This window comes from Colobus angolensis, unplaced genomic scaffold, assembly GCF_000951035.1.
Source record: "Colobus angolensis palliatus isolate OR3802 unplaced genomic scaffold, Cang.pa_1.0 Scaffold229, whole genome shotgun sequence".
Lineage (NCBI taxonomy): Eukaryota > Metazoa > Chordata > Mammalia > Primates > Cercopithecidae > Colobus > Colobus angolensis.
The window spans coordinates 2,376,398-2,398,214 of NW_012115477.1; the positions used below are offsets into that span (position 1 = coordinate 2,376,398).

The 21,817-nt window shown below is 36.4% G+C and overlaps 1 protein-coding gene across 2 annotated transcripts in view; it reads right to left on the reverse strand.

Moving 5' to 3' along the window:
- Positions 1-20,119, reverse strand: part of TMEM196 (transmembrane protein 196) — a 53,864-nt gene extending 33,745 nt beyond the window's left edge. For both annotated transcript variants that reach the window (XM_011944160.1, XM_011944159.1), the window contains exon 1: positions 18,742-20,119. In XM_011944160.1, the coding sequence (XP_011799550.1) occupies positions 18,742-18,888 (147 nt within the window). In that variant the 5' untranslated portion in view covers positions 18,889-20,119. The remainder of the gene's footprint in view (positions 1-18,741) is intronic.
- Between the last annotated feature and the right edge of the window lie 1,698 nt (positions 20,120-21,817).

Genomic DNA, 21,817 nt, shown 5'->3' on the forward strand with positions numbered 1-21,817 from the left:
TTGGTCAGGCTAGTCTCGAACTCCTGACCTGGTGATCCATCCACCTCGGCCTCCCAAAGTGCTGAGATTACAAGCATGAGCTGCCCGTCCAGCCTTTTCATTCAATTTTTAAAATCAATGTCTCTTCAAATTTCTTGTGAGCCCAAATGGATGGTTGGTTCCAACCCAATTTACCGACTGGTCTACTTTGAATCTTCTACAGCCAAAGTGCACTTAAATTATTCTGTACACTCTCAGTTTATCTCTTTTTGCATATTCCACTTCTCTTCTTGGACAGTTTTATTCTTACTATTCTCCAGGGTCCGTCTGAAATTCTCTGTTCAGATATAATTTCATCTTTTTTTCTTAATTCTCATAATACCTTTTTTATGGGGCTTATTACGTTTTGACTCATGTTATAGATATTTATATGTTTATTATCTCTGTTACTACACTTTAAGCACATTAAAGAGAAGTCTATTTTTTATTCCATGTTATAATGACCACCAGCACCCCACTCCCACTCAGAATAAATCAAAGAGGTACAACTTATCTAAACGCATTTTCTTACCCCTTCCCAAACCTACCTTCATTTTTGTTTTTCTGATCTCAGTACATGTTCTCTTTAACCCAGGCAGAAAGTCAGACTTAATTGCCAATCTTTTCAACCCATGTTTTTAAAAGCCTGACTCCCATGAAGTCTTGCTGAATCTGCCTCCATAGTTTTCCACATAATTCCATTGCTCCTGGTGTTCCCTTCATTCAGACCCTTAATTTTAATATTAAAAGCATACATAATCCCCCTGCCTCTAATTCTTCACACTACTCCCTAGGTGATTATTCTTAAAATAAATTGATTCTAGTCACCCTTATCCTTAAAACCTTTTAAAACTTTTTGTACCTGTCCATTTCTAAAGAAGCAGGCTTCAAATCCTATAGTCTAATACTCAGGTTCCTCATAGTTAGACCAAGCCTACCTCTTCAAGCTCCCTTCTTTCTGTGCATTCTGTGCTTGGAAACCAACATTCTCTTTGCCATTCTCAAGCTCTCATAGGCCTTGCCTCCACGAGTTTGGAATATCTCTCCTCCTCTCTTTTCAAGCTCTCCCTACTTCGTTTTTCCAGGTTTGCTACTGAAGGCACATCTTTCTTGAGGTCATCTGTGACCCTCTTCACCTTCCTTGTGCATCCACAGGATTTGCGTACACTTAATTGTGTATTGAACTATATTTATGTGGATTGAGTAGGAGGTAGCGTAGCTTAGTGATAAAGAATGACTACTCTGAAGTCATAGTGACTGGGTTTGCATCATGGCTCTGCCATTTTCTGGCTGTGTGGCTTTGAGAAAGTTACTTATTTTTCCACAGTTTCCTCTTTACTGAGATGCATAACAGTGTACACCTCATAGAATAGCTGTAAATGTTAAATGAAATTGTAGTTATAAGTCACTTGGAAGAATTCAAGCGCTCGCTATCTGTTATTGTTTGCAAGTATATTTCTGCTAACAACTCTAAAGTCATTGGATCCAGAATCTATTGTATTATTTATCTTCAAATTCTCAGCCAAGTGCTTCATTTAATGTTAGCCCAATAATTATGTGTCAAATTGATTCACTTGAGAGCTCTAGGGTCCAGTATATATTGAAGCTTTGTATTAACAAAAGTACCATGATAATATCAGTCCTGTTAAAAAAAATTTAGGAAAGCAAGTGACAAAAATTATCACAATTTCCAAAAAGAGAATATGATTAAATGTTAATATTATAAGTACAGCTCTAATCAGTAGAATACAGACAGGAATCTTTTACAAGTAAGCTGAAAGCTTGCAATAAATCATGAGCATGGTTTGAAGTGTGTTGTTATCAGAGTGCAGGTTTTGATGAAATTGTCTTCTGTAGTTATGGGCTAAAACTTTGTCAACTAACTACTTGTGGCCATGAACGATTAAAAAAAAAAGAAAAAAGAAAAAAAGAAAGTTCTGCAATTTAGAACAGAACCTCTAGGTGGCAATTCTGTCCTCCTTTGTTATTTATTTACCTTAAGCAAGTCAATTAATTCTCTGGGCTTCATCTTTAAAAAGAGGGACTTGGATCAGATAGAATTGTGAATCTCCTCCAGCTCTGACATTTTCTGATCACTAATCTACGTAACTCTATTTTTTCCCGCTCATTTTTATCAGGCATTTCTTCAGTGTCTACCGTGATGAAAATCACAGCTGATATAGCACATATTATTTATAATGAAATGATTCTCTCCATTCTTTTTATAAGAATAAGGAGACTAATGTTAATATCATGTAATTATGGTCTTAAAGGGACAATTCATGTTAAAATGCTCAATCTTGGGTTATGGTACATGGCAGGTGTTAATAAATATTTATTTTCCTCCTTACATGGGAAAAATTTCTTTTTGAACATCAAGGTTCAGTGCAATTATTAACTTTATTTGTGATGCTTTCTTTAACCTTCCTACTTATTCTTAGTTAAAATCTAACAAAATATTGTTTTAAAGCATATTTTAATACTGATGCACTGATCATACTTTCTGGTAATTATCAATTATATATCTGTCATTGCAAAAGGTTTTAAACTCCTTTGGGTCAAGTGCTATTAAAATATATATTCAACCTTTATCACTAACATGAGACCTGCACATACAAAAATTTCAGTGAATATTCGGTGATGAATAGATCGATGAGTGAGTGAATTTAAGTTCGGTGGGAGAAGTGGGAAATAGTCTTCCCTTGCCTGGAACACTTTTGGTACTTGCCAGATTATACTATACTTGAAATCCCACGAATAAAAAGTAACAGAGAGACTTTGGTTTTACTCGTAAAAAAATAAGATTGAAAGTCCTGTGTCATGGGTACAAGTAATTTAGTGGTTTATTTTGGGAAATGCTGTACTGTAACACCTGTTTCTGGTATCACTACAAGGCAAATAAGCCAACTCTGCCTTTCCAGTTTATGACTATGCCAAAAAATAACACAAATTGTCTTAAAGACTTTCCACATTTCTAATTAATGTCTTAGCAAAACAAAACATAAGGTCAGGCGTGGTGGCTCATGCCTATATTCCAGCACTTTGGGAGGCTGAGGCAGGCAGATCACTTGTGGCCAGTAGTTTGAGACCAGCCTGGCCAACTTGGCAAAACCCTGTCTCCACTAAAAATATAAAAATTAACCAGGCATGCTGACATATGCCTGTAATCCCAGCTACTCAGGAGGCTGAGGCACAAGAATCGCTTGAACCTGGTGGGCAGATGTTGCAGTGAGCCAAGATTGTGCCACTGCACTCCAGCCTCCAGCCTGGAAGACAGAGTGAGAATCTATATATATATTTTTTAAAATGAAGTTTCTTGACTCATTTCTTTTGATCAAAAAAAGTATTCACACAAAAGCTATATGCAATAGAAATCTAATGTAAGCCACAATGCAAACGACATATATAACTATACTTTTTAGTGGTTACATTAAAAGATCAAAAGGGGGAATTAATTTCAATAATATAGTTTATTTAACCTATAAAAAGTATCATCGTTTTTCCATGTAATCAACATAAAATGACTTGAGACATTTTACATTGTCTTTTCCATACTCAGTCTTTGAAATCTAGTGTGTTTTGAAATCTAGTATTTTTTACCTGCAGCACATCTTTGTTTTCTAAACTTTTATTTTAAAAGTTACATGTGCAGGGGTACATCTGCAGGTTCGTTATATGAGTAAACTTGTGTCATGGTTGCTTGTGGTATAAATTATTTTCCTCAATCAAGTCTTAAGCCTAGACTCGTTAGTTGTTTTTCCTGATCCTCTCCCTCCTCCCACCTTCTACCCTCTGAAAGGCCCCAGTGTGTGTTGTTTCCCTCTATGAGTCCATATGTTCTTATCATTTAGCTCTCTTACAAGTGAGCTAATGTCTTACTAGTTCACTTTAAAAGTGAGCTCTTATTAAAAGCTCTTATTAAAAGACATTAGCTCACTTATAAGTGAGAACATGTGGTATTTGGTTTTCTGTTCCTGTGTTAGTTTGCTGAGGATAATGGCCTCCAGCTCCATCCATGTCCTGCAAAAGACATGATCTTGTTCCTTTTTACATCTGCACAGTATCCCAGGTATATATGTACCACATTTTCTTTATCCAGTCCATCATTGATGGGCAATTAGGTTAATTCCAGGGCTTTGCTATTGTGAATAGTGTGCAGCACATCTTAATTCAGACTAGCCACATTTCAGGTGCTCAAAAGCCACGTGTGGCTAGTGGCTACTACATTTGACCATGCAAGTCTAGATGATGCACAGTTCTGGTAATGGCTACAAGTCAAGAAAAGACAAGTTTCTTCCCAAATATCTTGTCACTCAGAAAATACAATGTTTTCCTAAATTAGCTCTAAAGGCAGTTTACTTTTTACCTGCATAAGTTTTCTGATAACCTATAGCATAATACCCCCAAAACTTGCATCTTATATTGCAGTCAATACTTTTTTTCTTTTTTTTTTTTTTTTTAAGATGAAGTCTCACTTTGTCACCCAGGCTGGAGTACAGTGGCACAATCTTGGCTCACTGCAACCTCCACCTCTGAGGTTCAAGCGATTCTCTCACCTCAGCCACCCAAACAGCTGGGACTATAGGTGCTTGTCACCATGCCCAGCTATTTTTTTTTCTGTTTGTATTTTTAGTTGAGACGGGGTTTCACCATGTTGGCCAGGCTAGTCTCGAACTCCTGACCTCAATTGATCCACCCGCCTTGGCCTCCCAAAGTGCTGGAATTACAAATATGAGCCACAACGTCCAGCCAATGCCTTCATCTTAGTATTTTATAAACCCTCATGTCTCTCTCTAAAAGACTAGTCTGAAGGTCTGAGGGTCTAAGAGGTTTAGTGAGATAGCTTGGCTGGAGCTGAAAAGACATTAGCAAAATCATGAGTTAAAGTTACTCCTTTTTTTTCTCCAAAATAACTGATCCTTTGAGAAAATATTTTGCTTTAATTATAAGTGACTGGCATCTAAAATTAATTAATATTGCTTGTCTTTTATAATGATATTTTAGTTTCTTACTTTTGTATTAGAAAACAGCCCACCCTATCACTAGTATATATGCTTCACTCTATCCATGGTTAAAAATAAAAGCATTAAAAAGGTTACCTTTTAAAACATATACCATGATTAAAAGGCATTTATCTTTTAATATAGTGTTGGATGAAGCTCTTTTTATATATATATGCATATTGTTTTACTAAGAACTCCAGGCAAATGGTGTAGTAAACTTATAAATTTTAATTCCTATATGTTTGAATTAGAAAGAAAATGCTCAGATAACAAACATTAATAGCCAAATGCCTTTGACATTTCCAGTCCAAAGTTTTGAATGTTCACTGCTTGATAAATGAGCTTTGGACTCTGTTTTTAAAAAACCTTCTTGAAGGCAATTCACTTACTTATCCAAATTGATCAATAGCTCTTGTAGGTTTGGAAAATATTAGCTTCTAAAAATTAGCTTCCATTTCTCAGTTGGTCTGGAAAAGCACCATGGAAAACATGCCAAAATTGGTGTAGAAAGCCATTTCTTTGAAACTTCCAAACAGTTAGAAACCCCTGAAATCTGTTAACATGCTGATTATATTTCCATTATGATTTAGCACTGCCAATAATTTGGGATCATTTCTGTTCAGTTTTGGGTAGTGGCCGGATAACTGCATTTTCCTTTTGGTTGAAAGATTATTTCAAGGATAGTTAATATTTTGAGTCATCTGTAGAAATAATGTTTGAATAAAGAAATAGGTGATTTGGACTCTGGTGCTAGTTCTACAGCTAGCCTGAGTCTCTGGATTTAAGTTTACTTATTTATGAAATGATAAATTTAGAATAAGTTATTTCTAAATCTCTAGTTCATTGCATGACTCAATTGTAATTCTCAACCAATAGGAGGAGAAAACATTTTAATGATGCTTTCAGTGCCCACATACTCAGAATTCTATGTCTTGTTTACCCTCAACTATTGACTGCTAGAGTCTCAGCCTACACAAAAAGGCAGAAGCTGTCCAAGACTCCTCTCTGCATTGGCCATTTAATGTGCATCTTCACTCATACTTGACTTACTCATACTTTAGCCTTCATCTTCACTCATACTTGACTTGCTCTCTCTGTTTATACAATAGACAAAGACGAGACTTAACAAAAAAACTCCCCCTTTAGCTCTTAAAGACTTTTTATCTTTAAATATTTATTTTATCCCTTTGTACCCCGTTATTCACATTGGCACGTAAACATATCCCAAAATCTCCCCTAAAAATAGAAAACTTCCTTGACTCCAAAGTCTATTGCTCTGTCTCTATACAGAACCCATCTCCCTTCACCACTAAGCCTCTTGTTTACAATTTCTAGATTCTTATTTCCCATTATATTTTCAGCACACTTTAGCCTGACTTATATTCCTGTTACCTTACTTCAGCTATGCTTGCAAAAGCAAACAATAACCACCACGTTTCAGCCTTCATCTTACAAGGAAGTCTCTCCTTTTTTCTTTTCTTACACCACTCTTCTGGTCCTCAGCATATCTCTCTGGCCAAACTTCTCAGTACCTTTTTTTCTGGTTCCTCATTTCTATCCAGCCTCTAAATATTATAGTAACTAAAAGCTTTATTTGGATGGTTTCAACCAAACATATGACCTTAAAAATATTTTGTATTTACTAATTACTCCCACACTGATATTTCTAGCACAGCCCTTTCTTTTGAACTCTAGACCTATTTATCTAACAGTCCACAGCATCTCTCCATTTTGATATCTCACAAGCATCTCTACTTTCACAGGTCACAAACAGATTCTTGATCTCCCATCCTACACCAGACACACACACATGCACGCACACACATGCATGCACACACACATGCACACAGAGTTTTTCTCTTTTCTAATCATCTACTTCTCAAAAGAGTAAACAGAAACGCAATTCTATCATTTGCTTGATCTCAAAATCTGGTAGTTATTCTTAATATATCCCTTCTATAATGGCATAAAATTGAACACAAAACACAAAGTCTTATCAAGTAAATATCTGTGCTTCTGTTTTTTACCACCTCCACTTTCACTGCAGTAACCATTGTATCATACATCTTCATAGCCTCCTAACTACACCTGTGACTTCTTGTGTGACATCAATATATTTTCTAAACTGAAAACCAGAATGACCTTTATAATCTTGTCCATTTCCTGCTCAAACGCTTTCAATAGATCCTTTTATAATTAGGGAAAAATCTAAATGTTGTAGCATGTATATAAAGTTCTAATTTTTACCCCTGTTTACCTCGTTATCTCACCCAATGCCTTCTACCTCCTCCTCCTCAGATCATACTTCAGTCACCCTGGACTTCATTCAGTTTCTCGAACACACCAAAGCTTTCCTATCTCAGCATCTTTACTCATGCTATTCCTCTGCATGAAACAATGCTCTTCCCTCTGTATGTCTGGTTAATGCCTCATCATTCTTGAGAAAATATTGCTTCCTTAGAGATGCTTTCCTGATTTCCCCAATGTTAATAAAGTTATTTTATATTCTTCATAAGCCTATATATTTTCCTTTTTTTTTTTTTTTTTGAGATGGAGTCTCACTCTATTGCCCAGGCTAGAGTGCAGTGGCATGTTCTCAGCTCACTGCAACCTCTGCCTCCTGGGTTCAAGTGATTCTCCTGCCTCAGTCTCCCAAGTAGCTGGGATTACAGACATGTGCCACCATGCCCAGCTAATTTTTGTATTTTTAGTAGAGACAAGGTTTCATCATGTTGGCCAGGCTGGTCTCAAACTCCAAACCTCAAGCGATCTGCCTGCCTCAGCCTCCCAAAATGCTGGGATTATAGGCGTGAGCCACTGCGCCTGGCCTATTTTCCTGTTTAACATAGCACAATCTTTAATTTTAATTAGTGTATTATTTAGTCATTGTCTATATTTCTTTCTGAATTAAGCATCAGAAGATCAGAGATTATGGTTATTTTATTTACTGCTAGACTCTCAGGACCAAAATCACAATATAGAACACAGTAGCCATGGAATCAATATTTGTTCACTATATCTAACAAGAAAGAGAACCGAGGAAAGTAAGCGGGTGGCTCATGAGAGTGACAACAGAAGCTTGCGCTCCTGGAGTCCCACAGAGCTTTCTTCCACACCATGCTGTCTTGTCCCCTTTTGTCTCATCCCAACCCAGTGTGGACTACAGAATTAAGGCCCATCAAATGTTATTGTCATTGACCTCAACGTTGAGTTGGCCCCATCTTCATAAGCCTAATCCCTGCGGGTCCCACTCCCTGGGCTCACAATCTAGGTCCCTGGACCTTCCTTGCCTTTATTAGATTTACAGATCTTCTCGGTGGTCTTGGCTTTCAGCTTTCCCCATCCCGGTTCTTCTGCAATTTTAGCATAGTGTACATCTTCAAAAGAAGCCACTTTCCATCTTCCTATTTACATTTCTTTCTTTTCTTAGTCAATGGAAAACCCTGCTAATTATGCAATGTTCTTTTTTCCTTAAACTCAAACTAATTTCTTATCTTTTAAACTATAATGAAGGACTGAAATAATGTAAGGAATATAGTTCCATACACCATGTTTCTTCCACTACAGAAAATTTCACCATCAGTTTAACTGGAAAAGGGTAATGTACATCTTTTATCAAAAGAGACATAACCTCTCACACATATGATCAACTTCATAGAAAAATAAAATCCCAAGATGATAAAATGTACAACAGACATGTTTATGTGATAAGGTGTTCGTCCATTAACACCAGCCATCTTGGTGGCTTAGCAGACCAGGTGAGATAAGATACAACCACAGCAAATAGAAATTAAACCGGAAGCACTCAAGAGAGAGATGGAAAGAATAGTTTCATGGTGTTAAATGAAGATGCACATCAGATAGTGACAGAAACCTTTTCAGAGACTGAAGTAACTGAAGGAAAGATGAACTTAAGAATAAATTTCAGAAGAAATCACCAGACATAGCATGTAACTAACAAGCATGCACACACTTCCAAATAAATCCACTTACAAAAAAATCTCAGAAACTTCAAACTGGCCCAGGACCCAAATCTTTCAGTGTACCGAACAAATCAGCCTTAATTCTCAGAATGCAATTTCTTCACATCTCCCCCTCAGTGTTCATGCAATGAATCTTTCTTGTTTTTAATGCATTATGCATTGTGTTCTGTTCCAATTCTGTTTTGTGATAGTTTTTTCTTTTTTAAAAAATGATCTCTTGAATATTTTGAGCATGCTAAATAAATAGGGCTTTTAGGTGTTAGAGCTGTTTCTGCTTCAAAAGTGACAGAAAAATCATAACCAAACTTGTGAATTTTATATAAGGGGAACTTTGAATTTGCAGTATATTTAAATGTCATTTTTTTCTAAATAAATCTTAGTTATAGTCATTATTCACATAGGCTCTTAAAACAAAAGAAAACCCATCTCATCGATAGTAGTAAAAAAATTCAGAAGAGTTTCTCTTTGAAGTTAAACTTTTTATTATCTTAGTCAAATATAATAAATAAATTTTAAAATTAAATTCATATAAACCTTTATAATAGTGATTACTTCTAGAGGGTAGGAAAAAGGAATGTGATTAATATTAAGCATCAATGTATGGATAATGTTATCAATAATTTTCTAGTTACTGCAATAGCTTAAACTTTTTATATACTTGTGCAGAACCTCTGTATTATATAGTTCACAACAATTTAATAAGTGTATTTTTGTCACTTAAAGTAGTTTTATATTAATGTAGGTTACTCCAATTTACATGATTTTGCTTATATTTTGTGTTTAAGATTCTTTCATATCAAATATGACTAAAATGTACTTGGATATAGCCTAGGACAACATTCAAATAAAAAGCTCACAACTTGAAACATGTGGAAACTATAATAGGATTTAAAATGTAGATGATGAATTTAGTGAAGGAGAAAGAAAAAAAATTACTCCCTTGAGTTGTGCTAGCTTTGAGTCTGATTTGTGACCTGTTCTTACATATTTGAAAATAGCCAATGACTCTAGGGGATTAAAGAATGGAAGTTATGCTCTTCTCAAGAATTGCCAACACAACAGATGAATGTTCATCCAACACGCATGGTGGTTTCTGAAAGCTAGCCAGTTATGGAAACAAATATAGCTGCACAGAAGGTCATGGCATTAGGAACTTGGCCCCACGTCAGAGTAATACAGCCTAAAAATGCAGCTTAAATTGCATATCAATGACAATTACCAACTTTTTCTTAGGAATTGCTTATCTTTTTACCTTCTCTGTGCCTGGGTGTGCACACACAGACTCCTACACATATTTCTCTCTTTAGGTGATTTTGATTTTTATCCTACTTCTGTTACTGGTTTCACTTTCTGATCTTAAATTACTAAATCCTAAATCCTTTAGTCTCTCATCCCTTAAGTGAAGAAATTTATCTGCTGGGATAAATGGTGTAATGAGAGCAATTGGATTTCTTAGGCAATATGGTTTATTATAAATGTAAGCTGCCATTGCTGTTATTAACATCATTGATATTATTTTAATTCCCCAGAATGATCCATATGGAAAAATAATTGGCAGGGTACAAATTAAAAAAGAAGGCAACTAAGAATTCAAAAAACCCTGCCAAATATAACAAGAAAATCAAACATATGTCTCTGTTTAGTAGAATAAACAAAAATCATACCTTGTTATTCCAACATTGACCTAAAACAATTATTCCTGGGACTCTGGAACATGCACACCAAATCACAACTATTAGTAGGAACAAAATCAGTTATGTAGAGTAAACAGTTTCTAAGAGAGGGTATATGACCTAAATGTTAGCAAGCCTAGAGTCCAAGGTCAATTTAATCAATGGTCTTACAACAAGATCCTTTTCATAAATGTATAAAAATAAAATATGTCTATAAATGACAAATAGAAACCACATGCAGATTATAGATTTTCCAGAAAAGGGACAAAAACATGCATCCCATTGTTGTGAATCAGACATGGTTAGTAAATATCTAATGTGTATATTGAATACTTTAATATAACTATCACATTTAATTTTTAGAACAACTCCATGAGATAAGTGGTGGTATTTCTATTTTGCTGATGAATTAACGATTGTCCATGAGATAATGTAACTCACTCAAGCCTAAACAATGAAAAAGTGCTAGAGGTAGAATATGAACCCAGATCTTAATAGCTCCCAAACCTATTCTCATTTCTTTGTATTATGCCGATATCTCCACTTAAATGCACAAATTTCTATTTTTATATGCCAGCCAACTGTGAGATTCACTGAACACAAGGAATTTACAAGCTTAAAAATCTACCATCAACAGGAATGACACTTGAAAATGTGGTTAGATTTGTCATGGTAAATTTACATTTTCCTCAATTTCAAGGATTTCCTCAAGTCTTTCTTTTGATCCAGGATGTACATTTCAGAACCCAGGTGGCATTTTGCCTTGAAATTGAGCAGCATTGCCTGGGCTTAACTGCCTTGACCTCATGATTGTCAAGTTCTACCCAACAGAGCTCTCCAAGCCTAGTAGGGTATCAAGAGCAGACTAGTCTTGCCATTCTTTCAGGACCTTTTCAAGACTGGTACCATCTTATTTAGAAGAGGCAGATCTTCATTTTGCAGGTTTTACATGAACATGTCTTGCCCTAACAAGGCTGATATCCTCAGTGCCCCACAAAAACTCCATTTTATTGCCTTTACCTCTTCTCCATGACCGTACGAATATTAATAGTTTTGCTTTGCACACCTTTCCTCCTCTGCCCACTGGAAACCTATTCTGTCTCCAAGGCTTAGATGAAGAGAAAGTGATCTCTTGCTTATACCTTTTATTTTGAACTCTGTTTAAATTTGTTGTCATGTGCTATACTGACTAGCCCTTATAATATTTAAGGATAGTTTGAGATTCATAATTTAACACTAAGTCTTAAGCCTTGATGACAGGAACAATTTAGGTCCAATATCTTAGATGCAAAATTCTGCTAACATGGGGGTTGTGCTTGTTGATTGATTGTGCTAGTCTCTTCTGGAAAATAGGTATAAAGAATGATTGAGACTTAGCCTTTAAGGTATCCTGCCTGGTACATATATTCAAGGATGGGGAGCAAATAATGAGTTTGGGCCTCAGTGAAAGACTTTTTCATGAAAATTTCCAAAGTTCCACACAACACAATAGAAAAAGTACAGACTTTGAAACAATATTGCTCTGACTTAAAGTACCGACTCAGCTGATTAAATAACAGTGGACCCTAGGTAAGTTCCTTTTTCTACTTAAACTTTATAAAAATACCACATTTTCACAAAGTTGTTAAAATTAGAAATAATAGTACATATGGAAGCATCTGGACATTAGTTAACTATTAATAAATCATGTCTAGCATTATTTCAATAGGATAAATAGATCAGGGCACTCTATCTCCCAAGCTGATCTATTTATTTAACCATTAATATTTTCTTTTTGCCTTGACCACATAGTTTTATTCAATATTTAACAATAGATTATGAACTAATGGAACTTAGAGTTGCTTCTTGGGAGTTTTACTATTGGTACTAATAAATCATGGGCACCAGTTAAGGTTATAATAGTCATTGTTGAAATCTAGGTATTTAATTGAGGTATCTGTGAATAATACATCATGTAATAAACATGGCTTGTAGAACTACTCTTCAGGCAGTTCAAGTTTCTAAGATATTAAGTATCTTTATTTACTAAATATCTAAGATATTAAGTATCTTTATTTACTAAATATCTAAGATATTAAGTATCTTTATTTACTAAATATCTAAGATGTTAAGTATCTATTAGATGTTTTAATTTGTACTGTGACTTTTCAAAAAGTATTTACATAGTTCTAACTGCTTTTTGAATACTTTGTTTTATGGCATAAATAATGGTCACCATATTCACACTATTCAATTTGTCTAATTTATATAATTGTCTTATTAATCTGATTACCAAATATCTTTATGATAGAGTTTCTACCACCCTCTCTCACTCCAAAAGAAAAACAAAGGAAGAAGTGTTTTATGTTTTCTCATTTGGTTTTACACTAAATATTACAAGACTTTTCTAATATAGGTATTTTGGTACATTTTCATAGTTGCTAATGTAAATGTCCTAATTAAATCAAAACCTAACTAAATACATACTGTACAGGAACAACGAAAACAAAAATAATGGGTTGAACTAGGGTTGATGAAAGGTGTGGGAGAAATATGGAGAGCCAGAGCACCACTAGTGGACTCTAGGTCCCAGGCAGGCAAGGAGCAGCACCGGCCAAAAGAGAGAAAGCAGCAGCTGATGCTCACTGATCACCAACTCTATGCCAGGCCCAGAACTAGCAGCTTTAGAAACATTGTTTTCTGAGATTCACAGGAACTCCATGAAATAGGAACTAGTATTTTCCTCCTTTTAGGAATAACGAGACTGATTTGGTGAAGAAATAAAACGTTTCCACTGACACAGTTATACTGAGTGAGATGTATGAATCTAATCTGATTGTCATTTAATTTTAATGAAGTATGTATAGATTAGATCTGCAGTTAAAGGACTGCATGGCTTTGTACATTACAGAGGAAAGTTGTCACACAGTTTCTTCTCTCTTTCTCTTTTCTAGAAATATGCTCAATGAGAGTCTAATTATCAAGGCACTGTCCATTTTGCACATTGAAACATCTATCTGCAGAGTGGCAACAAGAAAATTTCTCTAGATTACTAAGACAAATTTAAATATTTAGACCAATGCTGGACCTAGTTATTTAGGTAAAGAAATTCCATTTGCGTGAATAGGATCATATATATATGAGATATACATAGGATTATATATATCATATATAGGATTATACATATGTATCATATATATGTATCTCATATATGATATATTTTTATTTTGAACTCTGTTTAAATTTGCACTTGCACACACACACACACACACACACACGAAAATCTATTATTGCTTTTATTGAAGCCAAAGACAGACATTTCAGGGTGTATTAATCTACCAGTATGATTAATTGTTGCATGAAGACCAAATGAATATACAAAAAAGTTAGATAGTTTGGTTCTATTCAAAGTACACATTGGATAATCTGGCTCATAATTAAGGCAACGCAGAGACCCAACTAAGATATTTTAGGCAAAAATGTCCAAATTAAAAGGTTTGACTTTGTTCACATGTTTCTATCAAGCAAACTGTCGATTAGTAGGTGACTGATGCAAATATTATTAGTTATCTCTTAATGTTTCTAGGACAAAAACTTCAAGACCTGTTATACCCTTGAATAAGAACAAAAATCTCAAAGCAGATTTTGTCATGGACTTTGGATAGAAATTCCAGTATGTGCCATTTACATGTGAACAGAATCTAGACTCTGAGAAATTCGTCAAATAAATAAAAATGCGACAAAACTCACCATATTTTCTATTATACCATTAGCAACACCAGAAGTGAACACATATTTACATCTCTTTTGATGCATGGTATGGCCCCCTAAGTAATAACTATATTTCCCAATAGTTTGGCTTGCCTAACTTATCTGATTGTCAATCACCCAACTGCTTATGCCCAGTGGACAATCAGCAGCATTTGAGAATGAGACTATGAATCATATAAGAAAGAGATTCTTTACCTGGCCTCTACAGAATCCGCTAATGGACTTTATTATATGCAAAACTTTGATGAAAATTGATTTATATGCCTAGATCAAAACTATTTTTTCTTCATGGAGAAATGTCTGTGAAACTATAAGAATATAATGGTGTCTAATTTTGATAAGGCAGTAGGGAAGAGGACTTTAGTTATAACTTTGAAAAACATTTTGAATGTATTTATAAATTACTTGTATAATTTAAGTTAATTTTAAAATGGGGCATAAAAATATGTTTGTAATTTTTGGGGGGCATAGGAGCAGCATTTTCATCTTATGCCAAAGGATATGAATCCCTTTTGTTAAGTACTTGATCTGGAAGAAGAAATGATATATTACCTGGTTGGAGACATACTAGCTTCAAATTGTGTACATTTGCAGTAAATGAGAGGTTTCTTTCACTTTATTTCTTTTTTATTAAATAAATTTTAAAACCTTAATTTTTTTTTTTTTTTAAGACGGAGTCTTGCTCTGTCGCCCAGGCTGGAGTGCAGTGGCTGGATCTCAGCTCACTGCAAGCTCCTTCTCCCGGGTTCACGCCATTCTCCTGCCTCAGCCTCCCGAGTAGCTGGGACTACAGGCGCCCGCCATCTCGCCCGGCTAGTTTTTTGTATTTTTTTTTTTTTTTAGTAGAGACCGGGTTTCACCGTGTTAGCCAGGATGGTCTCGATCTCCTGACCTCATGATCCGCCCGTCTTGGCCTCCCAAAGTGCTGGGATTACAGGCTTGAGCCACCGTGCCCGGCCCCTAAAAGCTTAAATATTAAAAATAATACTTTGGAGCAGCTATAATTTATATACAGCACCTCATTTGGATTACTATAATATAGATCAGAATGTACAGAGGTGAATTTCAACAAAATTCTACAATTGGCTGAGTTGTTGCCATGGTAAACGAAGCGTCTACAGAAAAGGTATGTGCATTGGTTATGCTGTAAATTTTGCTGAAGCAAAACATCAGATTTATTAAGCAGATAATGATATAATGTATATCAAATATGCTCCAGTAAAATAAGCAATAAAACCTGTAAACATTAAATGATTTAGATAAGAAAACTTTTAAATATTTAAAAATACTACCTTGTGGTTTACACGTGGGAGAACTAGGCTTTGAAAAGTTTGTTTAATAAATTAAGTTTTATAAGATATCAGATATATTAATAGATGGATGGAATTTTAGCATAATATATATAAAATGCAACTTAGCATCATATTTTGTTCTGGATACCACCATTTGAATCTCTAGATTTCCAAATCTCAACCTACAGCAATACAATTCTCAGGGATTTATAAATCTGTGCTACTAAACCCAGTCCATTCCCATTATAGATGATGCACTGGAGGCTGAGAAGAGTGACTTTCACACAGCAACTTGGAAACAGAACTCTGTGCATTTAACTTCCTGTCTGTAAATCTTTTACATCAGTTGTAATTCACATGACTATATCTTTTCCAAAGCATTTTACTCAATGTTTATTAGTTATTATCTAACACTTGTGCCTCTGATTTTGTGCTTTCATTGTAGATGACCATATCAGCTATAACAAAGAATCAAAAAGAAACAAAAATGCTATAATGACACCTATAGCTTTCGTTCTTTATGAAATTATAGTCAACTGATTTTTCCTTCTAATTGCTCATATTTTAAAAATTTATCATAGGAAGCATCCCTGCCTGATTAATCGGATGAAATAGTGCCTTGAAATAATCTGTGTAAGCATCCATCTCATACATATTAAGCCCTTATCTTTACTTTTAAGCCACCTTTTTTTTTTTTTTTTTTTTTTTGGATTTCCGTGTTTGGGGCCGAATAATCAAAATGCAGCAGTTGCTTAAAGCCTTAGTGCACTTGTCCTAGATAAAAAGCTTACAATTTTAGGGTCTCTCTGTATAAAAATAATCCTTTTATAGTGCAGCTTTTATTTCCACTGCCTTTTAAATTTAATTCAGAAACCTTATAGTAATGATATTAATGTGTTGAAAGGAGTTTTACAGCAGTAATCAAAATGTAGTTTGATTGTAGACTATGTGTATTGTGACAGGTTAATTATTGTAAAATCTTATTTGGCATTCATAAATAATCCAGGTCTTTAATTCATAATTTAGCAAAAAGATGAATAATTTTCTATCTCACTTTCTTCTGCATTTCCTTAGTATCACTTTGGGAAGGGGAAGTAAGAATGGGTGTTATTATTATTACTCGAAATATGAGGAAGTGAATCTGTTGCCTCCAACTGGTACACAGTCTCCTACAGTCTGGCCCCAATCATTTTTTCTATCCTTATCTTCCTCTTACACACCTAAGCCCCAGAAAAATAGAAGAGCCTACTCTTCCTGGACCACAACTCAACCTGTCTCAGCTTTTTGCCTTCATCTATGCTGCCTGAAAGACTGTCTTTTCTCACGCGCTCCACTGCCAGTCTGTGCATTCAGTATTATCTGCTCATATTTACTCAGTGCTTACTACATTCCATTCACTTTACTAAGAACATTACAGTCAGCCCTTTGTATTCCCAGGTCCTGCATCCATGAATACAAACCAACCTCTGATTGAAAATATTTGGAAAAAAAAATACAACAATAACAATAATACAAAGGAAATATAGTATAACAACTATTTACATAGCATTTACATTGTTTTAGGTATTGTAAGTAATCTAGAGATGATGCAAATTATATCGGAAGATGTGCCTAGGTTATATGCAAATACTGCACTATTTTACATAAAGGACATCAGCATCCTCAGATTTTGGTAACCAACAGAGCTCTGGAACCAATCCCCTATGAATAGGGAGGGCCAACTGTATTTAATTTGTTCCTTTTAACGACCCCATTTTATAGATAAGGAAACTTTGGCTAGTTACCCAGCTAAGTAAGTGGTAGATGTGGGATTTGCAACCAGGTAGTATGGCTTCAGATCTTACACTGTGAAGCATTAGTTAACACTGCAGTACATCGATTCTAAGTCCTGATAAACTTCCAAGATCAAGAATAAAATAATACTTCCTTTCATTGTCCACCCCAATCTTTTCATTGGCCACCCCAATCTTTCTCCCCCTTTTTTGCCTCTGTATCTCTCTGAAGTCACACTCTAATTTCTCATTGCTGGCAAAGTTACTGATGTACCATTTTGTTTCCTCCACTATGGAGTAGTTTTTTAAGACAGTTCTCTGATTCATCTTTATAGTCTCGGTAGTAAATATGAAAGCCATGTTGCTTGAAGGAAGGAAAAACCTGGTTTTCACAATTAGATTCACATTAGGAATGGTGCTGAGTTATTTTATTGATTATTGGTGGAAGAAATGGGTTTCTAAGGCTTTCTTGGAGATTCAGCCTAATAAAAAAGAAGCTTGTTGAATCTGACATCTGACCTAGAGATAACTATGACAGTTTCTTTGAGCACTTTGGTACTCTGTAAGCAGAATTATTCTCCAATTAGAATGTTGTTACACATCTTACCAGTTGTTTTTCTAACTTACTGTCTAGAACTTACAAAGGAGTTTTCAGAGGTGAAATATCAGAAATGTAGCACAGGAAAATTAAGAGCAATGTTTTCTGGAATGAAATGCACCCACAAACTTCCTTTCACACTCACACCACATTTCTCTTTTTGTTATTGGTATTGCCTTTGGTGTACCTTGGGCGTTATTGCCCAGTGATAAATGCATAACTATCTCTGCTTGTTCCTTGATACGGAAAAATGATGGAACACTCTTATTTTGATTTTCCTTGTAGAAGGAAGAATAGATTAAGTGAGCCTGCCCTTGACAGGTGTGACACCCCCCTTCCCCCGCCTCCCGAACAGCACCACTGGGCAGAGCAGCCCTTTGCAGAATCAGCCAGTGGAAACTAACCCCCCACCCCCACCTTTAAACAAAGCCATTTAATTTGGTCTTAAGCCCAAGTAAGGAAAAAAATGAATAAAAATGAATAAAGGACAATGCAAAGAAGCATAGCCTGTCAGCATGAACCTACATGCAAGCCAGAGATTTACGATTTTGTTTCCCAGGGAGGGAGTGACTAATGCGCGCACCCTGACCATCACCGTAAGGAGGTAAAGAGAGAGTGAAATGGCTCAACGTACACACACCCCGCTCCATACCGGGGACGAGTCTCCGAGCTGCGGCTTGTGCTCTCGGAGGGCCAGGCTGAAGCTGACTGCCCCCACGGCCACACTGGACACCCCCAGCCCTATCTCCAGCACGGAAAGCACCAAGAGGCTCCCGATAATCTGACCGCTGGTGCACATCCTTCCTCGGTCATCTTCCTTCCAGATCAGGGAGGGAAACCAACCATCTATCTTTTTTTCTTCCACTATCCTCCTTACCCCTCCACCCCCTACCAGATCCCAAAACTTTTCTTCAAGAGCGAGGCATTATCCACAAGGGCTGGATTTCCAGAAACGAAGACCTTCCCTGGCTGAACCAGAGGCAAAGGAGCTGCTCCACCCCCTGGCACGTTCAGATAGGGATCGTAGAAGGATCTTCCTGGGTTCGGTTCGGTGGTGCGAAGATTGCACACCAGTACCAGGGCTTTTAAAGAGCCGGAAACCTGGAGTAGCCCAGGGAGCTCCGAGCCCTGCTCCCCAGGCGCTGTCCAGAGTTCTGTCGCGTCCCAAACCTCCGCAGGGAAACCCGCCCCCTCCTCAGCCTACCAGACCCTTTCACACGGTCCCTTCTGTTTCACTGCGGAGGAGAGGAGCTTTGCTTCCCGGAGACCCAAAGGGAACTGCTCCGAGCTTCTCTCTCCCTATTCCTTTCGTCTCCTCGCCTTTGTTTTCGTGGCAATGCAAAGTGCTTCTGCAAGTCTCTGGGTCCCCAGGCAGAGCGGGCCGATGATATTCAGCACCACGCTCCTTGCAGTTGCTATGTCACCAGAAAAAGCGACCTTGTCTGATGGCCTCTTTCCGTCTGGGTTTCTTCTCCCTCGTCGTCGTCCTCTTCCTCCCCCTCTCTCTCGAGCTGATTCTCTCTCATTGCTATGACCTCATTGAGATTTAGGAGGTTGACAGAGGAGGAAAAAGCCTGATGTATTTGTAGATCCAGGACCAATACTCTTGGCTGGCCTTTGATCCGCCCCGCCCCCGGACCGCAGCAACAGGAATCCAGGCGACCCCTACCTCCGCTTCTCCCCGTGGCTCCTTTCTGGGCTTCTATCCAGCGGAGAGGGGAGGCGATGCCTACGTCAACGCAGGCTCATTCTGAGAAAAACTTTCTTTGGCTTGTACGCGGGGTAGGGGGAGCTGTGAGCAAAGAAAGACGGAGAGGGGTGGAAAAAGCCAGGTTCCTAATGTCACTAGGACTTTCAAGGCCCCTCACCAAGGAACTCCCCTGTCTAGGAGAGCTAGATTCAAGCCTGCTTACAAGGAATGTCCACTCCTGGCTATTATAGCCTGTCGCCTTCCGTGTCTGAGGGCGAAGAAGCAGTTGACTGGGGCTACACCTCCAGGGTGATTTTGTTCCTTTCCAGCTGCAGACCCTTGCTTTCCTCTAGGAGCGTGACCACACGTTCTGGGATGCATAGCTAGATCCAACTGAGCTGGGATCATATATTCTCATCCAAATTCAAGAGACGTGTATGCATTAGAACAGGCATTATTAAAACAACAACAACAACAAAACAAAGCACATCTGGCTTAATGCACAACTATTTTTGACGGTCTGTTTTCATCAGAATCTTTAGGGCAGGGGCCAGTCCAGCTTGGCCTGGGGTATTTTTGCATTGTCTTTTGATGCCTGTGAGAGTCTAGATGTCTAGGGATCGCTGTATTTAGACCCCATTTTCATTACTCTAGTTTTATGAAAAATCTCAAGGTATTCTATCAAGGAAATCTAGGAAGTGGGATAAAGAGAGGGTTCTGAGTGTGGGTCATCTTTTTCAAAAACTGGATTCTCCAGTTACAGATGGACTGAAGGAAAATAGAACAAAGGAAGATGAGGTTAGGGTACATTAACGCGAGACTAGGACATCTTGACTTCTATACACGTGCAGATCAGTGCGGTGCAGGCGCCTCTGTGGTTAGAGGCTTCTTAAAGCTCCCATGATGATAACATAAAAGCTTGGTGACTTATAGCATAAGTTCTGTAACATAAATGCCAGTTTTAGTTTTCTTAAATTTGATTAAGGGCTTCTTTTAGAGTTCAAACTCAATTCTACACTATAATTTTTTTCATATGTTTATATTTTATAATTTAAAAATTTGGGTCCTCTTAAAAATAAAAACAAATGCAAGGAAGAAGAGTTACAATTTATTAGGCCTCAAAGAGCTTCAGTTACTGTGATATTTGGAATACAAATAAACGTTAGTACTGAATGATAATTACTAGATTCATTTCTATATTTTAAATCCTCAAAGACATGCTAACATACCTCATTAGTGTATGGTTGTAATGATGTAAAGTTTATTTAAATATTACAGAAGTCATCTAAATTATCAAATTGACATACATAAATAATACAGCATATGTGGTGTTGAATTTTTGCTTGGTCTTTAGTCACTTCTTTAGGAAAAAAACACTTCTCTGTTAGGAAGAGAACAACACATTGTAATATTAAAATGAATTGATTAATGGAGACATTTAGGAAGGTAAATAAACTTTTGTGGAGGACATAGGGATGGTATTAACAATAGTTGAATTTCACAGAGAAAAAGAAACAAACAAAACATATATTATAGTTAACATTTTATCTCTGAATGTGATGGCTTGGAATATAAGATTGGTTATTATATGCCTGATTAAAACCAATCTTGATTGATTCTGGGTCATTGGTTAGAAATCCAAAACTTTTGAAAATTAAATTGTATATGGAAGAAATGCAACTCATCTTCACATAAGTAACTACCAATAATTCACAATAAAGCAAATATTTTTAAAAATAAAAACAATTATTTTATATAGAGGAAACTGCTGTTTTGTGTTTTAAAACATGAGCATCAACGTTAAAATTTTCAAAAAAATTATGTTATCTTTATTGGGACACAAAGGATATTTTTTGTGCCTTTTAAAAATGACATAATGATCCTCCTAAGATAAACCCAAATACACCTAAAATTTCCTCCTGTATATAGAAATCAAGAAAAAAGAGTTCAAACTGACAAACTATTTATGATTCTTATCATAATTATCCCTCCAAATTATTTGCTAGACAAATAATTGTAGGATAAAACTATAAATCAA